This window comes from Oncorhynchus masou, chromosome 31, assembly GCF_036934945.1.
Source record: "Oncorhynchus masou masou isolate Uvic2021 chromosome 31, UVic_Omas_1.1, whole genome shotgun sequence".
NCBI lineage: Eukaryota > Metazoa > Chordata > Actinopteri > Salmoniformes > Salmonidae > Oncorhynchus > Oncorhynchus masou.
In genome coordinates, this window is record NC_088242.1 from 13,283,647 (window position 1) to 13,305,725 (window position 22,079).

At 40.6% G+C, this 22,079-nt stretch overlaps 1 protein-coding gene and 1 pseudogene across 1 annotated transcript; one reads left to right on the forward strand and one right to left on the reverse strand.

Moving 5' to 3' along the window:
• Window positions 1-22,079, forward strand: part of LOC135524899 (microcephalin-like) — a 34,523-nt pseudogene that overhangs the window by 11,435 nt on the left and 1,009 nt on the right.
• LOC135523453 (angiopoietin-2-like) lies at window positions 103-16,222 on the reverse strand. Its single transcript, XM_064950129.1, has 9 exons — window positions 15,663-16,222; window positions 10,995-11,150; window positions 7,057-7,178; window positions 6,467-6,705; window positions 6,225-6,352; window positions 4,062-4,163; window positions 3,764-3,930; window positions 2,291-2,421; window positions 103-1,551 (listed from the first exon to the last, which is right to left on the reverse strand). The coding sequence occupies exons 1-9, from the start codon at window positions 15,939-15,941 to the stop codon at window positions 1,391-1,393; spliced, it is 1,485 nt and encodes a 494-aa protein (XP_064806201.1). The 5' UTR covers window positions 15,942-16,222; the 3' UTR covers window positions 103-1,390.

Sequence of the window (22,079 nt, forward strand, 5' to 3'; positions counted from 1 at the left end):
TGCTGAGGTAAATAGCTTCCTGCCAAAGCCTGACGTTGTCCAAGAATCTAATTGAATTGAAAGTTGAAGGCATTTCTTAAACATCATAGGCATGACACATCAGACATTAAAACACTTTTTTTTAATGTTTTGTGTTAAAACAGAATGAAGACATAAGAACTGTAGCTTGAATTTAAGATAATTTAATTTGAATGATGTTCTAAAGTCTATTTCTTTGCCTTTCTGACAACCATTATCCATAGTCCACATCATTGTTTCACATCAGATTGCGCGACGGCTGTCGGTTGAGGGACGAGCGTCACGTAGGAGTGACAGAATCTGACAAGACATTGTACTCCACACAGAAAAATTCCTAAATACACTAATCCTAATCATAACGCCAGTCGCTTAGAAGAATTAAGTGAAAAAGTTTTGGTCCCAAATGTTCACAGAAACATGGGTAAAATGTATTACATAAATTATTATAACCATAAATCACATTTCTACAGTACAACATTTAAATTAGATTTATAAATATATGCAGATATGCTCCACTTTCTATGGATACCTTGGATACAGATTAGAATCACCACAGAGTACGTAGCCTAAGTCAGGCAAAGGATGTGGAAGTTTAATTACTCAGTCCATTGTGTAATCATAGATTCACACAAGTGCATAATTAGGTTAATTGACATAGATTACATGTTTTGAGTAACATCCCAATCAAAGTTATCACATCTGATTTTAATACATTTTGTGAACCTTCTATACATTTTAAATTAAATCATGTAAGTATGTACAAGCTCTAAGAAAGAAAACCAGTCGATTCATTACTGATGACCGTAGTGCGTTATGTTCATATTTGATCGTGTATTTGTACCCTAGTTTTCTTTGCTTTTAGTATTAGGCCTATTTTTAAATTTTAATATAAAATACAATGTAACCATTTTCAAATTCATTGTATCAAATGTAATGGGGTGAAATATCGTTATTACAGAATGTACTTGGTCAACCTTGCATTGTGTCACACACTAACATTTCCCCTGGTATTGCTTGTTATAGAAAACAATACTGTTTGATCTCTACCACAGTTCCAGTTAGCTATAAATACCTATTTCATCCTTTGACTGCCTTGTCCCGGTTGGTTATGCAGTCCAAAGCCCATATGGTTCTAAAAATACACAGTTCATAGACTTCTGCTCGTTTTCACCTGTCAATTTTGTACAAAACAGTAAACTCTTTGCTGACATGTTGGAGCAAGTTAATTTGTTCCCTTCCTTGTGGAATGCTTGGAAGTGGTGAGGTTGCTGTTATGGAACAGTTCAGTCTGTCTTGTCTGTAGTTTCCCAGAGTGACAATGCTCTCCTTTCTGTCTATGTCCGTCTGTGAGAGGCATGTCTCTGGGACAGCCTCAGAAGTCTACTGGTCTGATCATCATTGTGGTAGACTTCAGTGAGTAGCCTGAGCCCTTCCAGTAGTACCATTTGATTCCATTGAATCGATTAGAGTTCTGGCCATGCTGGAAAAATATTCCGTTCAAGTTAGAGGGGCCGCAGGCGTCAAACCACCAGCCTTGAAAAGCAGAAAACAAGAGATTGTCAGTCTGAGGTTTTTCATGATGTGCATGGTCTATAAGACAACAAGCCCAATGAGGAGTTGTGCTTCTCCTTCTAACACTGACGTTTTGTATTATCACATTACGATCAACTCCCACAGTTTTGTACCCTCAGTTTCGTTGAGTTCCAAGGGGTAAGTCTGGATTGTTATATCACATGGACTGCAAGTTGTGCAGCTCATTCCCCCTGTGTCTGTCATCTTAGTCCTATTTTTGTTCATATGCAGCTTGTTATCCCCAACAATTCCCTGAGGTATAGGGATTCCTCTATGCGAGACCTCGGGAGGGGAAATCATTTGGAGAGCAGCTTACATGTAGAGTAGGCAGATCCCGATACACGGAACAAGTCCAAGTCTAGCGCCCAAAGCAGTCTACAAATCAGAGGCATGGAGGAGGACCTCTATTCTGAGCTCAGAGAGGGGGGAGGGGGAAATCCGTAGTTCCCAGACTATTAATGTCAGCTGTTGCAGGGGCTGAATTCCCAACTGAGTTAATCACTGATCAGCTCATATCTAATTTTGCTTGAGAGCCTTGACCCCACGACAGAAAGAAAAGGCAAGACGTCTTAACTTTTTTTTTCTGGGGGTAGTGCCAAACGCTTCTTGGGGGGGTTAATGTGAAAATGGAGGAAATAATTGATCTTAATGAAGGCCGGTGGAAAAGTCGAGGAGATTGGCAAATGAACCTGTTCCTTACCTCCTGTTGTCAGTTGTGAGCATTTGCAAACACATCTGTCATTGTCCGCATCTTTTGTGCTGAAATCACTTCCTGGTTGACCAAGGCTACTAATTTTGCCTGCTGTTCCACTGTAGCCTTTAAGGTGTATCCTGTGTAAAGAAAACCGAGAAATACAATATGAGGAGGAAGTACATGATTGCCATTCGTCGGAAGACCCAAGTTTAGTCTGCCAAGGATTCCTTACGCTGCTAGCACTAACTTACAAGATGCTGTGTTTGAATATCCCTTGGTTTTCTGTGACTACTTCTGAACCTTTCTTGTGCTCCATGACAAGCTATCGGCACCCAAACTCAACTATGGACCACGAAACCAGTGCCACTGCATTTTTTCATTGGTCCCCTCTAATGAGGGACTGATTTAGTGTGCAATGAACTATCAGGTAGAACAGAACCAGCAGGCTCTGTACTTTGTAGGGTAAGAGTTGAGTAACCCTACTATAGGCTATGTCTATACACTAGTCATTTGCAAGTTAAGTGAAGCATGACAGCTGCAGTCGGGTTTGCTGACAGAAGGGCCCTGTTATGGTTTGGTTGTTCATTACATTTTACATTTGAGTCATTTAGCAGATGCTCTTTTCCAGAGCGACTTACAGGAGCAATTAGGGTTAAGTGCCTTGCTCAAGGGCACATCATCAGATTTTACACCTAGTTGGCTCTGGGATTTGAACCAGCGATATTTAGGTTCCTGGTTCAATGCTCTAACCGCTAGGCCTACCTTCCGCCCATTCATTCTATCGAAAATATCAATGCTGGTGATGAGGTATTGATGTCATTGCTAACCTCTGTTGTTTTGTGGCCTTTGAATTTCAGTATGAAGATACGTTTTATATGGAATCATTTATATTTCTGGTTCTAGAATAGTCATGGGTCATACTTTGAGACTTAAGGAATTAATAGGAGTGTGCTTGAGTAGAGGTCTAATGCTCAAACAGAGAGGAAGTATCAGTTCTCTCCTTAAAATCAGCATATGTTCAGCAAAGAAAATGGCAGGTACTGGTGATGTCTAAGGGTGCAGATTGAATGTTTAGGAGACCGAAGCATTTTAGTCTTCTGTTTCACAGATCCTGACCATTTTCCAGATGACAAAATATTTATTTTGGACTGGTGACAAGTGTTTGATCCTCCCACCGCCCACCCAACATATTTATATTTTCAGGCAAGGTAAATATTTTGTTTGTTGATTTTAAAGAACATTTTGTATGCCCTATTTTGTTAGAGCTTACTTTAACATTACTACATCAAAACATCTTGAGTAACAGACTAAATCTGTCTCTGTCATACAGCTATGATAATGTGTTTCAGTCCGCATCGCAAAGTACTAAAAGCGATCACCTATATTTAAAGGTCCTCCACACACAGACTCCCCCAACATAGTTTCCGTCACATAAGTAGCCTAGCATTGGAACACCACACCTGGGAAATCTAGGCATACCTGTAGTTTTCTGCTTCACTGCCGAGAGAGAACTGGTCATATAGTGAGAATCCTGAGTTATCCTCCCAATCCATCATCTGTATTCTCAAGACGTATGGTTGCTGATTGGTCAGTATCGAAACAAATTCATTTCCCAACCAGTATTCACCTGAAGGCTTTCCAAAGCCCTTTGAAGGAATATAACAACATAATTATTCAACTTTTAATATGATCATAATGTTTGTTCTGTTTGTTGCCACTGGCCAGCGTTATCTAAGCTTTGTGCTGTGGGACTGGGATCATTTCCTCTAGCGCTCACCATTTTGTACTCTTTCCACGTACGGTGAAAGTCAACATGACCATCAAATCGTTTTTGTAGTACTGTCCATCCACCCCCCTCCATCTCCATGTCACAGTAAGCCTTCAAACAAAACAAAGATTTTCTCCAGGTATCAATGATATTAAGTTCAGATTTTTCAGTACAGTGAGGGAGTTTAGACTGCAGCAACAAACTTAACAATAAAAACAGTTCCATATCAGTAGTTTAAAAGCAATGGTAGTTTTGTGAGCACAAGCAATGTGTAATTACCAGATTGTAACTCACCAATGAAAAGTATCGAAGGAGAACCCCTACTCAAGTTTAGGCATGCATGAAACAAACCAAAGGCCGAGAACATTTTAACTGACTCTGAATTAAAGGAAAGCTGTGCCGTCATTGGCTACATTTGATTCCCGACGGATTGTTATACACATTTACAAGACAATTGGCTGTGGTGGTGTTATTGCCTAAATGTACAGTTGAGGTCGAAAGTTTACATACACTTAGGTTGGAGTCATTAACTCGTTTTTCAACCACTCCACCAATTTCTTGTTAACGAACTATAGTGTTGGCAAGTCGGTTAAGACATCTACTTTGTGCATGACACAAGTCATTTTTCCAACAATTGTTTACAGACAATCAGACTATCACAATTCCAGTGGGTCAGAAGTTTACATACACGAAGTTGACTGTGCCTTTTTAAACAGCTTGGAAAATTCCATAAAATGATGTCATGGCTTTAGAAGCTTCTGATAAGCTAATTGATATCATTTGAGTCAATTTGAGGTGTACCTGTGGATGTATATCAAGGCCTACCTTCAAACTCGGTGCCTCCTTGCTTGACATCATGGGAAAAACAAAAGAAATCAGCCAAGACCTCAGAAAATAAATTGTAGACCTCCACAAGTCTGGTTCATCCTTGGGAGCAATTTCCAAACGCCTGAAGGTACCACATTCATCTGTACAAACAATAGTACACAAGTATAAACACCATGGGACCACGCAGCCGTCATACCGCTCAGGAAGGAGACGCGTTCTGTCTCCTAGAGATTAATTTACTTTGGTGCAAATCAATCCCAGAACAACAGCAAAGGACCTTGTGAAGATGCTGGAGGAAACCGGTACAAAAGTATCTATAAAAGTAAAACGAGTCCTATATCGACATAACCTGAAAGGCCGCTCAGCAAGGAGGAAGCCACTGCTCCAAAACCGCCATAAACAGGCCAGACTACAGTTTGCAACTGCACATGGGGACAAAGATTGTACTTTTTGGAGAAATGTCCTCTCGTCTGATGCAACAAAAATATAACTGTTTAGCCATAATGACCATCGTTATGTTTGGAGGAAAAAGGGTGAGGCTTGCAAGCCAAAGAACACCATCCCAACCGCGAAGCACGGGGGTTGCAGCATCATGTTGTGGGGGGGCTTTGCTGCAGGAGGGATTGGTGCACTTCACAAAATAGATGGCATCATGAGGCAGGAATATTGTGTATATATTCAAGCAACATCTCTAGACATCAGTCAGGAAGTTAAAGCTTGGTTGCAAATGTGTCTTCCAAATGGACAATGACCCCAAGCATACTTCCAAAGTTGTGGCAAAATGGCTTAAGGACAACAAAGTCAAGGTATTGGAGTGGCCATCACAAAGCCCTGACTTCAATCCTATAGAAAAGTTGTGGGCAGAACTGAAAAAGTGTGTGCGAGCAAGGAGGCCTACAAACCTGACTCAGTTACACCAACTCTGTCAGGAGGAATGGGCCAGAATTCACCTAACGTTTTGTGGGAAGCTTGTGGAAGGCTATCCGAAATGTTTGACCCAAGTTAAACAATTTAAAGGCAATGCTACCAAATACTAATTGAGTGTATGTAAACTTCTAACCCACTGGGAATGGGATGAAAGAAATGAAAGCTGAAATGAATAATTCTCTCTACTATTATTCTGACATTTCACATTCTTAAAATAAAGTGGTGATCCTAACTGACATAAGACAGGGAATTTTTACTAGGATTAAATGTCAGGAATTGTGAAACTGAGTTTAAATGTATTTGGCTAAGGTGTATGTAAACTTCTGACCTCAACTGTAATTGTACATTTATTCTGAATGTAGGCAGCTTATAAATTGCATAGGACTAATGGATATTAACATAAGAGTTTAATTGTACCTTAATCTCCTGTGTAGTGTTGGGAAGGGCCAGTGAGTAGACTCCACTGTCTGTGTTCCCCGACTTGTAGAGTGCAGCACAGTCTGGGTATGTGGTCGGTGTATCCTGCATCATGGTAGGCTTGTTCACTGCAGAAAGTGGAGAGCACATCAAATTTATACTGCATCAAGTTTACTTTTCCATAAATATATATATTTACTTTTCAACAGTAGTTTTGATCCCCCCCCGAGTCTGTCACCCACCTCCACCTGCGGGGACGGAGATGGTGTAGATTAGGTTGTTGACGGTCTCCAGTAGCTCCTGTTGCTGCCGCTGCAGGGCAGAGCTGTTGGTGGTGGCCCGTAGAAGCTGTTTCTCCAGCTCCTCGATGACGGCAGTCTGTCTCAGTACAAGTGTAGAGAGCTGCTCCTTCTTCTCCTTCAGCTGCTCCAGCTCCACCTGCATCTGTACCTCCATCTCCCCCACCCTCTTCTCCAGGTAGCTGGGGAGGAGGAAGGGCAGGGTACACACTCAGAAACTTGCAACAGAGCTGGCAGGGCATTACTGGTCTTATAGCACTACTTAGTATGTTGGTGTTGTCCCATCAATTATTACTGTTGTGGACTGTTGTACAATACATATGGCAACTCAACTTCCCTTGTTTCCAAACCAAGCAACTAGCTATCTTAATCAATAAGTTTGTTTTACAAAACTGTATTTCACACAGAATATAGGAAACACTACTAAATATTTAGTCTATCTGGTGTTTGTAGCCTTTTTAGTTAAAACATGATTTAGAGATTGGGCACCTGCATGACTGTGCAGTTTACGACAAACAACAAAACATCCTTACCTGTTTTTGTCATTCAGCTTGCTTATTTCATTTATTTGGAAAATGAGCTGTTTTTCCAACTTGTTCGTTGACAGAAAGTTCTCAAGAAGCTGACGTTCGAGCCGAGTTGTATTATTTATTACCTAAAGATGAGAGACAATTACTTCCCACAGAAAATGTTAGATGAGATTGTGCTATTAATTGCTGCAAGCCCTTTACAGATTAAATGAAGTAAACATCATTTTGTTTCATTATGTCAGATAATTGGCAAGAATCAAATTAAGAACACAGGATCATGAGGGATTTGCTTTTGTTTTCCCGCAAGTCATTTTAGTTTTGTATTTTCAGAATCTGCCCTTAAAGGGGCAATCAGCAGTTGCTAACTTGCCATGAAAAAGTATTTGCCCCCTTTATGATTTTCTCTATTTAAAAATAATAATAATTCTGACACTGAATGTTATTAGATCTTCAACCTTGACCTAATATTATATAAAAGAAACCTGAGTGAACAAATTACAATGTTGATACTTATTTAATTAACAAAGTTATGCCACACCCAATGTCCCTGTGTGAAAAAGTAATAGTCCCCTTACACTTAATGACTGGTCGTGCCACCTTTAGCTGCAATGACTGGTTGTGCCACCTTTAGCTGCAATGACTGGTTGTGCCACCTTTAGCAGCAATGACTGGTTGTGCCACCTTTAGCTGCAATGACTGGTTGTGCCACCTTTAGCAGCAATGACTGGTTGTGCCACCATTAGCAGCAATGACTGGTTGTGCCACCTTTAGCTGCAATGACTGGTTGTGCCACCTTTAGCAGCAATGACTGGTTGTGCCACCTTTAGCTGCAATGACTGGTTGTGCCACCTTTAGCTGCAATGACTGGTTGTGCCACCTTTAGCTGCAATGACTGAAACCAAATGCTTCTTGCAGTCTTTCCCATCCCTGTGGATACATTTTGGCTCACTCTTCCATCCAGAACTGCTGTAACTTGGCAACATTAGTGGGGTTTTGAGCATGAACTGCTAGTTTCAGGTCCTGCCACAACCTCTCGATCGAGTGGTGTAATAGTTTGGGGATGCTTTGCTGCCTCAGGACCTGGATGACTTGCCTTCCTTGAAGGAACCATAAATTCTCCTCTGTATCAAAGAGTTCTAAAGGAGAATGTCAGGCCATACATCCATGAGCTGAAGCTGGAGCACAGCTGGGTCATGGAGCAAGACAATGATCCAATACACATAAGTCAGTCTGCATCAGAATGGATGAAAAGCAACAAATTTAAAGTTCTGGAATGGCCTAGTCAAAGACGAGACCTAAACCCAATTTGAGATGTTGTGGCAGGATCTGAAACAAGCATGTCATACTCAAAAGTATCTGTTATTTGATCACATCTAATATTAGGTTTTGGTTGAAGATCTGATAACATTCAGTGTCAGTTATGTGCAAAATAGAGAATGAGAAAGGGGGCAAATACTTTTCACGGCTCTGTATATACATGTTTGGACTTATACATTAATGAAATGTACCTATTGATTCTTGAAGAACAGAACTTATAGATTCCTCATCAGAGCCCAAAATATAAGCTCGTTTTACTACAATGGTGTAAACAAAGTCAATGTAAACAAACGCTGTATATTCAAAAAAACCTCGACATAACAAATTTTGATATCATGGATAGTTCATCCTTGCATTCATAGCTCCATCTCTGAATTTGAGTGGTTCCAATTCTCCACCCCCATCCCTCAGCTTTTTACCGAAACAGTGGTGAGGACTCGTTATTGTTTCAACTACTGATTACTTTAAATAGGCAATCTCTCAATTGGGGATGTGGTATGACTAAATGAAACATTGGTCTTTTCCTGGCTAGAAAAATATCTCAAATGAGTCATATGTAATGGATTCTGATATCTCCCTATATTCTCTAGAGTAGTCTGTTTCATAAACAGCTCCATAGTTCACTGCAATTCTTTTGGAACAGCTACAGTTGAAAATAAATTGTGCACACCCTGCCATGAGTTTAGTTTTTATCCACACTTACAGTAGACTGAACATTTACAATACAGCACCCTCAAGACATTTGTATTTTGTAAATGTAGCCCTTTACTTTATAAAAATTCTAGGAGTGCAAACTCAATTTGTAACAGTCCTATCTCACTTCATGTGCAAACACTTTGTGGTTCGCTCCACGTTCTTAGAGCACAATTAGCATGGGTGTAGATGGTTAAAAAACTGAACAATCGAATTCCAATAAAGGACAAATATATTGGAAAGGGGGCAGTGGATGTAGAGGCTACTGTGAAAGAGGGCTCTATAATGTAATGAATTTCTTTAGACGTTTTGAAATCCTAGGTCCAGAAAACCCCTTCTGATTTTCCAGTTTGAGGAACTGAACTCAGCAAAAAGCTGGCCCAATTTGTTGTTTACATGAATGTTGGGTATGTGTCTGTCTACCATTGGAGCTGGTGTTGGAGACTTTGAACACACGGATGTCTGATTGTGACATTGATAGACCCTTTCTTGTGGGAATACAATGACGTTAGTAACAGGAAATGCTGTGTAGTTCGTTAACAAAAGGTCAATGGCCTTCTAAAGCAAATCATAATCCTGGCCCTGTTGGACAGCATTCAATTTAAAAAATATATATATATTGCCAATTTGATTACTTTTATCATTAATTGCAGTGTTTCCCCTAGGATTTGTTTTTCAGCGGTGGTGGCAAAGTTAGCCCCCCCATGCTCACGGCGGTGTCTCTGACCAAACATTTTAGAGGACCCCTCTTGGCCACAGAGCTAATTTCCTGCATTTCTACACATTTCAACCATGGGGCAGAGAAAAAATTGCAGTTTTAAAGCTAATTTCCTGCAGTTCTACACTTTTCCATGTGGCTTATGCAGTTTTCTTATACTATCGGAGTGTCTCAAATATAAGAAAATCAATGGGGTCCCCATGCCATGACATTTTTGGAATTGTACATTCTCACTGACTGTCCATTTTTTTTTATTTTGGTGATTGTTTTGGTGATTTTTATTTTGGTGATATATAGAGCTCCATAATCTTTTCTACATACTTTGTCTGGTTTTAGTCGTTTAAGTTTACACTGAAAACATTTTGCTTTCCCCGCTGCTGCTGAATGAATATAGGGGAAACACTGAATTGTTTGATGAAGGCTACTGGGTTATGAATGTTGAGTCATTTAGCATACAGTGCCGTGAAAAAGTATTTGCACCATTTCTGATTTTCTCTATTTTTGCATATTTTTTTTATACTGAATGTTATCAGATCTTCAACCAAAACCTAATATTAGATAAAGGGAACCTGACTTTACAAATAACAAAAATGTATACTTTGGGGATGCTTTGCTGCCTCGGGACTTGGACGAATTGCCTTAATAGAAGGAATCATGAATTCTAGCGATGTGAGACTGATCAACAACTACAGGAAGCGTTTGGTTGGAGTCATTGCAGCTAAAGGTGGCACAACCAGTTATTGAGTGTAAGGGGGCATTCACACGGGGGCATTTGGGCGGCAGGTAGCCTAGTGGTTAGAGCGTTGGACTAGTAACCAAAAGGTTGTAAGATAGAATCCCCGAGCTGACAAGATAAAAAATCTGTCGTTCTGCCCCTGAACAAGGCAGTTAACCCACTGTTCCTAGGCTGCCATTGAAAATAAGAATTTGTTCTTAACTGACTTGCCAAGTAAAATCAAATAAAAATTGGGTGTGACAAAAAAAAAATCATGAAATAAATGAGATAAGTATGCAATTGTTATATTATTTGTTAATTCAGGATCCCGTTATCTAATATTAGGTTTTGTTTGAAGATCTGATAACATTCAGTATAAAAAATATGCGAAAGTAGAGAATTAGAAAGGCAGCAAATACATTTCACAGCACTGTATACAGTATGTGTATAGATATATCACACACACAAAACCAATATTGTTAAGTAGAAGGTCCTCACCTGCGTCTCTACGTTGGTCAGTTTCCGTGTTTGCTCAGTGGTCTGACTCAGCAAGTTAGCCCCAATCTCTATCATGGCTGCGGTGTGGTTGTGGACAGCATTCTGCTGGATCTTGGCCATCTCCTGCTTCATGCTTTCCTGGATATAGTTCTCCAGCTGCAGTAAGGATCAAGAAGAGTTGACGAAGGCAGGTTAGTGAGATGGTTTAAGTGATATATCAGTATTATTGGTTCACTGTGATGGTGTCAAATGAATTGGGTATGATACTGTGGTTTACCATATGGATGTCACAGTGAATGTGTAGCCTATTTCTCTTTTAGAATGACTCCTTTTAAGCAGTACAACCTTGTTATAGAGTTCATGACTTTTCCCCTTGTCTGACTGAGAGGTAGATGTAGACAATTATCCAGTGACAGGCCAGGCATTTTGACTAATGCTTAGATTTACATTATATTGAAGCCTTAAATTGCTGCAGGAAGTTCATTTGCTTCTGTTGGGGTCAAATGGAAGACTGAGAATATTTTCCCAGCATCCCTTCTGGTTCATATTAATGCCATCACTTGAACTATACTAGAGATTAATATCTAACTGAAAATCTACACATTTTTTATATGGTTGCTTTTGGTTACATCAAATTGTATCACAATCATTCAGGACTGCACTGTAATTCCCTGTCAACATGCTATATTCAACCTCTAAGGTTCTTTTTGTAAAATTGTACTTCTGAATGAGCCTTTACATGAATTAGGTTCGGTCATCGTGGCGACAACTAATAAATTGTAAAATGTCTACTAGTGGAAAAGTTCTAAATAAACTGTCTTCTCTAGTGTCTATTCCACATGGTATCATTGTCTTTAGAGAAAATAAAAGCTTTAGATAGGCGTTATGTCCCCTATTCAGTATCCACCTGTCAGATTTAGAACAAACCCAATCATAAAGCTCTTTCTACATCAAGTTCCTGAGTGGCAATTAGGCCTGAAAGTCTTGTAAACAGGATGGAAATGCTGAGTGATGAGTTGCATCCTCCACGACACAGCGTCTTCCACTGCAGGATGATATCATGGCACTTGTAGACCTAGTTTTTCTGGTCTTTGTTTGCGTAAACAATTAGGTTGTATACCCATCTGCCAAGAAGCTAAACTATTGTGACTAAGTTTAAACTGGGAAGCATATTTAGCCTTTCCCCATGTCAATGAATGACAGTGCAGCAGTCAGTGCTAATTTTTGAATTGGTCTTCTTTTCTCCACTTCCATATTGGCTGTGTTCTTGGACACAGACACGTGGAGGCTGGAAGAGTGTGCCATCGGAACTGCAAGCGGGAAGTTCCCAATGACTGCAATCTAATCAGCTGTTTACGTGTTGTTCCTCCCCGCTAACATGAAAAGCGTGACCGCAAACTGACACATATCTTTTATGTCCATCCGCTGGACTCCCTATTTTTTTTCCAGAGTGGGACAGTGCAATAATTTGAGGTATTACCTCTGCTCTCACAATAAATGTTAATTTCATCAGTTGATGTACAGTGATTTCCTTTGTCCTTGACTCAGGGTCTTACATGGTGCAGTACAGAGGAAAAGCCTTTCCTCTGTTATTACAGATCATGCCAATATTCCCACAAGCTGTAGTGTGTGAAATTGACGTGTCAGGAAAAATTACATTTAATTTTATTAGTAATGTATTTGGGAAATGGATACTTACATTTTGCATAAGGCTTTGTTCTTACGTGTTAGTATTAGTAATTCTGTTCAAATGACCCTATTACATAGACAACTTCTTCCTTTAAAATAGCTCTAGAAATCTGGACACATTGAGCCGACCTCACTTTTACCAGGTGTCTCTTAACCTTTGCAGATCTCCCATAGATTAGTTCCGCTCACTTGTTTCTTTTACATCCAATGTGTTGCATTTCAGTTAAAGACTGGACTTCCTTTCCATGACAGACATTAATGACAATGTTCTTAATCCTTTCCATCCAGAGTAGTCACTTTAGGCCAAATCCTAACCTTGAACACACATAACTCTGACTATTGTGTAGCATAAATCATGCATGTCAATTGGATTTGAGATTTTAGCAGAGTTACACGCATGTTCGCGCATAACAAATCTGTCCTTCGAGGATAGAATTCTGTGAGGCAGTGAACGCTTAATGAATTGAATAACGGATTATCACGGAGTCTAAAGACTACAGATTCACTATTTTAATGGCTTCAGGGTAGCCTAGTGGTTAGAGCGTTGGACTAGTAACCGGAAGGTTGTAAGTTCAAATCCCGAGCTGACAAATCTGTTGTTCTGCCCCTGAACAGGCAGTTAACCCACTGTTCCTAGGCCGTCATTGAAAATAAGAATTTGTTCTTAACTGACTTGCCTAGTTAAATAAAGGTAAAATAAAATATTTAGGCTTTTAAACTCTAGTAGAGTGAGAGCTGACTTTTCAGATCAATCACTGTTCTTAATGTATTTTTAAGCTATGTTGAGTGCCGTATTCAAAACATCATCCTTTAAAGACTACATTTTTCTAATTGAGGTGTTCTTAAGCAGTGGCTCTGATGTAACAGCAATGACAAAAGGTCTGGGGACCCTAACGCTTCGCAGCAGCTGACCTAGCTGGCGGAGTGATTCAGGTCAGGCTCTGTTTCCTTGGAGAGGTGTGAGCTGTGTGATAAGACTTTGAAGTTGTGCTTGTCTTGTCAGAGCTCTATAGACCTCATCATTAATCAAACTCTATAGAGAAGAAAGAATGGAGGCAGCCCAAGCAGAGGCACTCTGTTTCTTTCACAAGTGATGGCTCAGCAGTGCTGAAAGGGATGCGCACACCCTTCATCTGGGCACCTGTGTGGAGGCTTTGTCACTTCTCGGGCCCTTCTCACCCACTCACAGAGCCACCACAGCCCTGTTCTGTTCTGGGACGCTTCTTTGTTTTATGGCCTTTCAGGATACTTTCTTCCTACTTCGGCTCACATTCGCTTTATTACTGCTCAAGACTGAATCCATGTCAAGATGCCCCCTTCGAATAGTAGGACAATGTCACAATTCACTTGCCTACATCCTTACAAGGTGAAGTTCAGTCCTCTCAATCAGAATCTGAGAATTCTTTGATTCTGAATGGAAGTCTTTCAAAGCCATCTTGGCAGTAAGGGAAGTGACTGGAGTATAACGCGCCTGCACATCACTGAAAAGTTGGTGTGTACACTAGGGCTGTGAAGATACTGGTATCACTATTTTTGGGGGCCAAAATTATTTGTTCCTTTTAAAAACCTGCTGTATGTAAAATATTGTGTGCTATAGCTTGGAATATAAATGTGACTCTGGATGACAACATGTTTGTTTCCAACATTAGGGCTGTTTCTCTAAAGAAGTCAAATCCGCTTTGTTTAGTTTCCTGCCACGATACTAACGAGAATCATGATACTGAAATAGTCCTGGTCCTAGTGTATACTCTTGTATTCTCTCACGGGGGAAATTAAACCGTCCTATAGAAAGCAACTTGTAAAACGGTGCTCTCCAACCTTGTTCCTGGAGCGCAACTGTCCTGTAGGTTTTCGCTTCAACCCTAATCTAGGGCACCGGATTCTATTAATTAGCTGGTTGATAAGCTGAATTGGGTTAGTTGCAACTAGGGTTGAATTGAAAACCTATACAAGGGTAGCTCTCCAGGAACCGGTTTGGAGAGCCCTGTTGTAAGCCATATTGAGCGGAGTGGGAAACCAGAACATGTAGCTGGCCTATATGAATATTTCCCTGAGTTGAAATGAGTCCATGATACTACATAACATCACCTCTGCACAGTAAGATACATAATGAGGTCAGTTTAACACAGATTATACATCTGTGCCGAAGGCTGCAAAAGCTTACTGTCTCTTAACTTTATCATCTTACATTTACGTAACATAATTAGGGCTGTGACGATCAAGGAATTTTGGATGATTGTAATTGGCCAGCCAAATGACCGCAGTCTCCGTAATAGCCATTTGAATAGCAATATTTTTTTTATTTCTATGCATTTGCTGCCATAGAAATAGACTGAATATAATTTCAAGTCAACGATGGCATAATGGGTGGACTGGTGGCCATTGCAAGTGTACCCATAGGCGCAAACAGGAAGTAAAATGATATGCTGTGATTTGTTGATTCAACTCGATATCATAACAAATACATTCCATTGCATGACCCACATCAATTAACAGAATTTGAATGAGAGTTTCATGTTAAGGGTACAGCTGATATGGACTCAACCGCAGGAATGCTCAGCGGTCCCGTCTTCAATCAGCTGATTTAAAAATGTTATGATGGTTATTTTCATGACTCTTCATCCATGACCGTCAGTTATACGGTAATTGTGCCAGCCCTAAACATAGTGGCAGAGCAGCAGAACCATTCATTTAGTGCTTCATCACTGAACGGCTCATAGCACCCAATGGGGTATCCTGAACCAAGTCCCTTATGTTTTAAATATGGGCACTCATCCAAAGAGTGCAAATAACTAACATATATTTTTGTGGAACCATTTGTAACATAAATAAATTGGAGAGATGAAACAGATCATAAGATATAGAGGGACAGAATAAAAAAAACGTATAATATCATGCGAATGGGTGTGAGACCGTGTTGAACACACACACCTGCACTACCAGTAGAGAAGCTGTGTGACGTCAAGCAGAACACTGTACCTTGAGGAGCCACTGCGTGTTGTTCTCCATGATGTTCTCCAGCTGCTCCAGCCTCTGGGCAGACTCGTCATACTCTGCTGGATCGTCCTTCTGGACCAGGTTGGTGTAGGTGCTGCTAGGGGTCCTGCAGTTGTCCTGCTCAGGCAGCAGAAAGGTGTAGCTGCACGGGCCATTCTGGATCTGGTATTGTCTCTTAACAGCTGTCGTGTCTGTAGTTTTCCTGTAGCCGGCCCCCAGGGCCAAGCAGCTACTCAAGACCAGTAAGCCAACATAAAACATTTTAAGAATTAAAACAAAAATTGTATAGTTATCCAAAATTCTCCTTTTGGGTCACTCACTGCCTTTTAAATGGATTTGTTTTTAGAAGAGAAATATTGTTGTAATTCTTTCCTCTGGAATATCCAAATGCACACAGTCCTCTTTCAATTCTTCAGGTTCTTTTATAGGCAGGAGGAGGGGATACGGTCAGCGGGTATACCGGGTAGATGGTGTCATTCCTGCAGGTTCCCAGTCCTAGACTGCACGCTTCCCCTTTTTCATTAAGCCCCCAGCCTCTTGGTTTCAGCTGCAGTTGGCCCTCTGATTAGCTAGATATGGGAGTGAAAGCAAGGCCCCTCCCACTACGTCCCTGTGGCCAGTCACTGTGAAGAGCCGCTGGGCTGGAAGCAGCAATGTGGAGACTCGTTCTTACACACACACACACACACACACACACACACACACACACACACACACACACAGGAGCAGATGCACTAATTAAACACTTCCCTCCGTATCCTCTTGTTTGCATGAGATCGAGAGCTTTATGAACAGGTCAGGGAGACAGATGGGCAGATAGTATAAAGTAATTACCATATTTGCGTGTTCTCACAATCTGATGGCCAATCATCTATTCTGGATGCAGCTGCCTTCTTCCAGCTAAGTCTGCAATTGCAATATCCATCCCTACCCACTAAATATGTTTTCTCCTGTTGACAACAAAAGCACAAAACATTGGTCTAAGTATGAGAATGTTGCGGGAAAGAGAGACTATTTCTCTGTCGTCACTCATCCCATGCCGAGCTCTTTGCTCCGTCTTAAGAAACATTAGCTCTTATTTCCTGTCATTCTCCAACTCTGGGCTGTATCAGGGTCTTGGTTACATATGAAGGGGTGAGATTCAGTATGTTTACAGAGGGAGAAGAGTATCTGGCTGAAGTTCTGGGGACATTAATAAAGCTCATCCGTCCACTTCATGTCATCTTAATAAGATGCTAAATCTCCATTATGTGACTTAAAATAAACTGATCTTGGCTTTACAGGGTTCAGGTTTTTTTTTCCCTGTGTGGGAATGAAGTAGTCAAGGTTCTTCATCTAGTCCTTTTTCAAGGCGCTTCTTTTTTCTTTATCACCTCTGATCTTGGCTGCTGTTGACAGGCAGCTGGGAAACTACCATAATACACAGTACTACACAGTAGCCATGTCTGAAGTCAATGTAATTTACCTGACTATTAGCCTATTGTACTGTAGTTAACTTAGAATCTGCAGAGGTGCCTGGCTGTCGCCAGACCACGTCCTCCTCTTGATTCCCACCTTTGATTTGAGAGGATGCGTTTCAGATCAGGGCGGCTATGATCCCTGCATCCTGTCTCAAGCCTTTCTTAGACTAGCATGGAGTATCATGAGGAGAAAACGGTCCCAAGTAGCCTAGGCAGTTGAAACCAGACAGGTTCAAATAGTATTAAAATACAAACGTTGTCCATACTGCTAAAATATTGTGATTTATTCAGGAGCATGGTTTGATACGTATTTATCCATAGGGACGGGACATAGACAATAAATGTTGTTGGGAAAACTGTCTTCCAAGGAGGGGCAAGGATTTTTTTTGTTTTTATGCTGGCTCATTTTCAAAGGTGCCAATGAGCTCTGGAATGTGTGCTTTGTTTTAACTTAGTGGTTGATTTTTGGTTGTGTGTGTGTGTGTGTGTGTGTGTGTGTGTGTGTGTGTGTGTGCAGTCACCCTCGGGAGTTCTTACATGGTCGGCTATTCAAGGCTTTCAGGTAAAGTAGAGCGCGACATGCTGCTTGATGAAGGGAGGTGCATAAGCGCTATAAAAACCATGACCATTTTGACATCCCGACAGCTACATCTACTTGCATGCGTGATACATTTTAGGAGTTCTAGATGTATAAATAAGTCCTGTGGTTTGACATGTAGGACATTAATATAATGCTGTTCATGCATATACTGAAACACATGGCAAACATAGCTGGTTTACATTAACATTTGGCTTGAATGGATGAGAGATCAAGTTGGGTCGGTGCAAAGTGAGGGTCACACATTAACAAACCTGACAAGAGCCCCTCTCAGTTCTATGCAGTTCAGTTCAGTAGTTGAGCTCTTCTATTGACGACAGACATAAAACATAAAATACTAATAGCGAGGCTGATTTGCTTATACACAAGGCTGATTATTACTTTTAAATAATTTAGCAATATTTAAACATGACTTATGGTGTATTGTGTTTATTATTTTCAAGATGAGCCAGCCTGTTAAGTATAGTAAAAATGTTTTACAAGTCATTGTCTATTCTAATGATGTGAGCTATATTAAACCGCTGATATCACACACGGGGCGATGCAGGTGGTCTACAAAGGAAGTGAATCCGCTTGGAGGATGTTTTGTCTTAAACCCCAGGGATGTTTCTCCATCATGGTCATCTTCCTATTGCTCCACGAGCTTCATTCTTCATTTCCCTTAACACTGAAGCTCTACATATTTCACTTCTGGGTGAAACAGCTAGTCTCTTTCTTTGACTGACAGTTTTTTTAAAACTTTGAGACAACGGTTTTACAAATATTCCAAAGGTCATATAACCTTTTTAGGTATATTCTGTGTGTATTTTTAAGCATAAGTTTCTGTTACAATGCATTGCATTTGTCTTCTACTCATACTCAAGTCCCAGCACACACAAGGAGCGGAATTACAGGAAGTGAAGTGATGTCACAGAATGTGAAGGAAATGCAGCACGTTTTAGGCAGATGACCACAGAGGAAGGCCGCTTTCAGAAAAACTGGAGTTGGTTCATGGGTTCCAGTTGAATCGCTAAGTCATTAGATGTGTGGCCGTCTGATTGTCTGTCAGTCGTTTCATGTCTGGAGGAAGCTCATCAGGGGGAAGGAGGTGACTCACACAATGACCGAGCCTATTTTATGCCGGAATTGTGATCCAAAGCCCAATTCGCGCATGCTCCTTTGTGGATGCTAAAAGGCTATATAAACACAATAGGCTACCAGTAGTAGTTGTGTATAATGTAGGTTTTTATTGTTTATGAAATAGGAATTTGTTCTTAGGACACATTTTAAGATAATTAAAGACAACTTATTTTCAAAGACGCACATAACTGCTCCACGGGCGCTCAGTGTGGCAGCCCCCTGCACCTGGGGCGGCAGGGTAGTCTAGTGGTTAGAGCGTTGGACTAGTAACCACAAGGTTGTAAATTCAATCCCCCGAGCTGACAAGGTACATATCTGTCGTTCTGCCCCTGAACAGGCAGTTAACCCACTGTTCCTAGGCCGTCATTGAAAATAAGAATTTGTTCTTAACTGACTTGCCTAGTTAAATAAAGGAAAAATAAATAAAAATAAAAAACCTCTCCAACCTGTATGCGTGTCTTTCAGAGGGGTTGGGACAAAGTGTAAGTCGAATTTCTGTTGGACCCAGTTGACGAAAGAAGAGACCTTAAACTTGTTAAGATTATTCTTGGTCTCTCAATAATCATTCATTTATTTGACTCATGAGATTTAAAAAACTTTAATATAATGTCTAGTTACTGCAAACCTGTGATTTTGATCAGCTGTTGTAGCTTAACCTTCTCATAAAGTAAACCCAACCGTCACCTTTTTTGAGGACTGTTTTTGTGACCCCTTTGACTGCGCAGAATCTGCCAAGCAGCTGTTTTAGATTGAAACCCAATTTTAGAAAAACCACAAACTCGATGTGTTTCATTTTCTGAATTTTTGTTAACAACAACCAAAATTTTGACAGCCACGAAATAACTTCAAATGTCATAAAAGGGGAGTGTAAAGACGAATTACATTTCCAAAGGAACATAATTTGAAAGAAATCCAACCCCCCCCCCACACCAACACACACCATATTTTCCAATATAGATTGATACATATATATAGGATCTTAATTTGACCCGTTTCTCACAGCAAAAAAACAATCCTACAGCAATAGGAAATTACAAACTTTAGAAGCCCCTTTGAACCTTGAATACACTACAAGTTAGCATTTTCTGCTTTTCGGGAGATTTCCTGCAACAACAGGGTGATACAACTAAGATCCTACATCTGTAAAGACAATACATTAGTTCAGAGTAATAACTTTACACCGACAGACTTTGTTTAGGGTTGAGGTTTATGCTAAATATTGTGGCGTGACTAATGAGTTTAAAGTTATATTGAGTGTCAATTTTTGCCAGCTGTATATGCCACAGTTAGCCTACTTCAAATAATATGAGATGTCTCCTGATTGATATTCAACCAATTGCAATGCTCCTTTTGAGATGTAGCCTAAGTCTCTTGTCACAAATCTCTTGAGAATCAATGCTTCACTTGATTCAAATCAGTGTTCCCTGATGAAAGACACAGTTTTCACTGATAATCATCATGTCTTCATTATTAATCCACCCCAAGTGTCACGCCCCATGAAGTGAACAATGTACTTTAATGCTCTGTTCACTCACCCTTTGAACGATTTGACCAAAATGTTATTATATTGTATTAGTGATAAAAAGGCTCCTGCTATGTAGATAGGAGGACCAACATGCTTTAAAGTCTGAGAATGGCCTACCAAAAAAAACTTCCAATGGGTCTAATTCAAGGTAAAGCCTGTTTTCTGGCACTCATCCATAAAGCAGCAGATTGGAGCAGCACTCCAAACATCCCCTGTAGCTTAGAACCCCACTCTGTAGTCTTAAGACGGAGCACAATGTCAGCGAAGACTGCCTGTATGTTCTCATTCAGTGGTCTCGGGCAATGAGGATGCACAGCCTGGACAGCAGCCCAAGGAAGTCAAACCAGGCGCAGAGAATGGCATTTTATTGAATCTTTGATGTATTACTCTGCGCAACTGCAAGCTATGAGCTGTGTCAGCCAATGTCATCCACCCCTAGTGGCTGCGGAGAAGGGCTGTTGCTTACACAGAGATGTGGACTGGAGTCCAGGGTGACCAACGTGTCCTCATAGTGAAATGTAAATGTCTACCTGGTTTGAGTAGGGGATCACCTTTTAGATTACGCTTAATATATGTACCCTGTTCTACCCCTTGTCGGACCCTCAAAATGTGCATCGTTGTAAACCTAAGACATTAAATCCATTGCTCAAATGACACAATGGAAAGCAGTAAACAAAATGAGTGGATTTATTTTTTCCCGTGTGGTGAGCTTGTTCATATTTTCAATCATTACAAGTCAATAAGCATGGCCCCAGATTACAAAAACCACATGTAATCATCATTCATCATGACTCCTGTTATAACATTATTTTACTGCTAAGAGGTTTTATGGTTCATTCTGGCAGGCAGATGTTCATTTTCAATTCAAACCTCAAATCCCTTTCACATATCGTGTTGTATTTCACATATGTTTTATTTAAATTCAACATTTGTCAAGATACCAAGTTAGTAGATTGTTCAAGTGGAGAAATACTAGACTGGGTGAGATTTGGGGTCAGATGGGGGTCAAGCCTTTTGGAGGGTATTTGATTATACAGGTGATGACAGCAGCTCTGTTTGTATGAAATGTGGTTGTCCCTATATAGGCTAAAGGAAGACTTGTTTACAAATTCAAGGTGTTTTTCTGCCCTCTCCTTGTGAAAAGAGAACACTGCAACACACTGGTTGTGACAACTAATGGTCAGCCAAACATACAATACATATACAAAATGTACATTGCTGAATAACTACTCTTTTAGCTATATTAAGGGCTCTTTAAAAAAAAACTCACTGCAAACAACTCTCCCTTCTGGGAAAATACATACCACCTTAGACCCTGTCATGTCTCTCCTCCCAAATCTGTAAACTGAAGCAGCTCCTGTCTGCAGGGGAGTACCAGCAGGACCTGTTCCTGGGTCAGCCTGCAATGTTTGTCTCCCGGGACGCCCAGCCCCCAAACCACAGCCTGGTGGAGCTTATCGAGCTGTTTGGGGGCACAGTCTTCAAAACGGTCCGGCTGTCAGGCCTCTGCATGGGGAAGTACAAAGGCAAGAGACCAGATGGGAGCAGGATTCTCTCTGAGCAGTGGGTGCTGGGTAAGATGTCAGCCTAGTGTTAATTAATATGTAGCCCTTAACACTGCATCACGTATACAGGTTGAAAATGGCATATTTGGTCACTGGTAAGCGCTTAAATGGGAACACAGTGGCTGAACACTA

Excerpts from the sequence above, each read along its gene's own strand:
- LOC135523453 (XM_064950129.1), bottom strand. The coding sequence starts at position 15,941 with ATGTTTTATGTTGGCTTACTGGTCTTGAGTAGCTGCTTGGCCCTGGGG. Across the intron at positions 4,164-6,224 it reads ACACTACACAGGAGATTAAG|GCTTACTGTGACATGGAGAT; the intron begins GTACAATTAAAC and ends TTTTGTTTGAAG. Across the intron at positions 2,422-3,763 it reads AGTGAAGCAGAAAACTACAG|GATACACCTTAAAGGCTACA; the intron begins GTATGCCTAGAT and ends TTCTTTACACAG.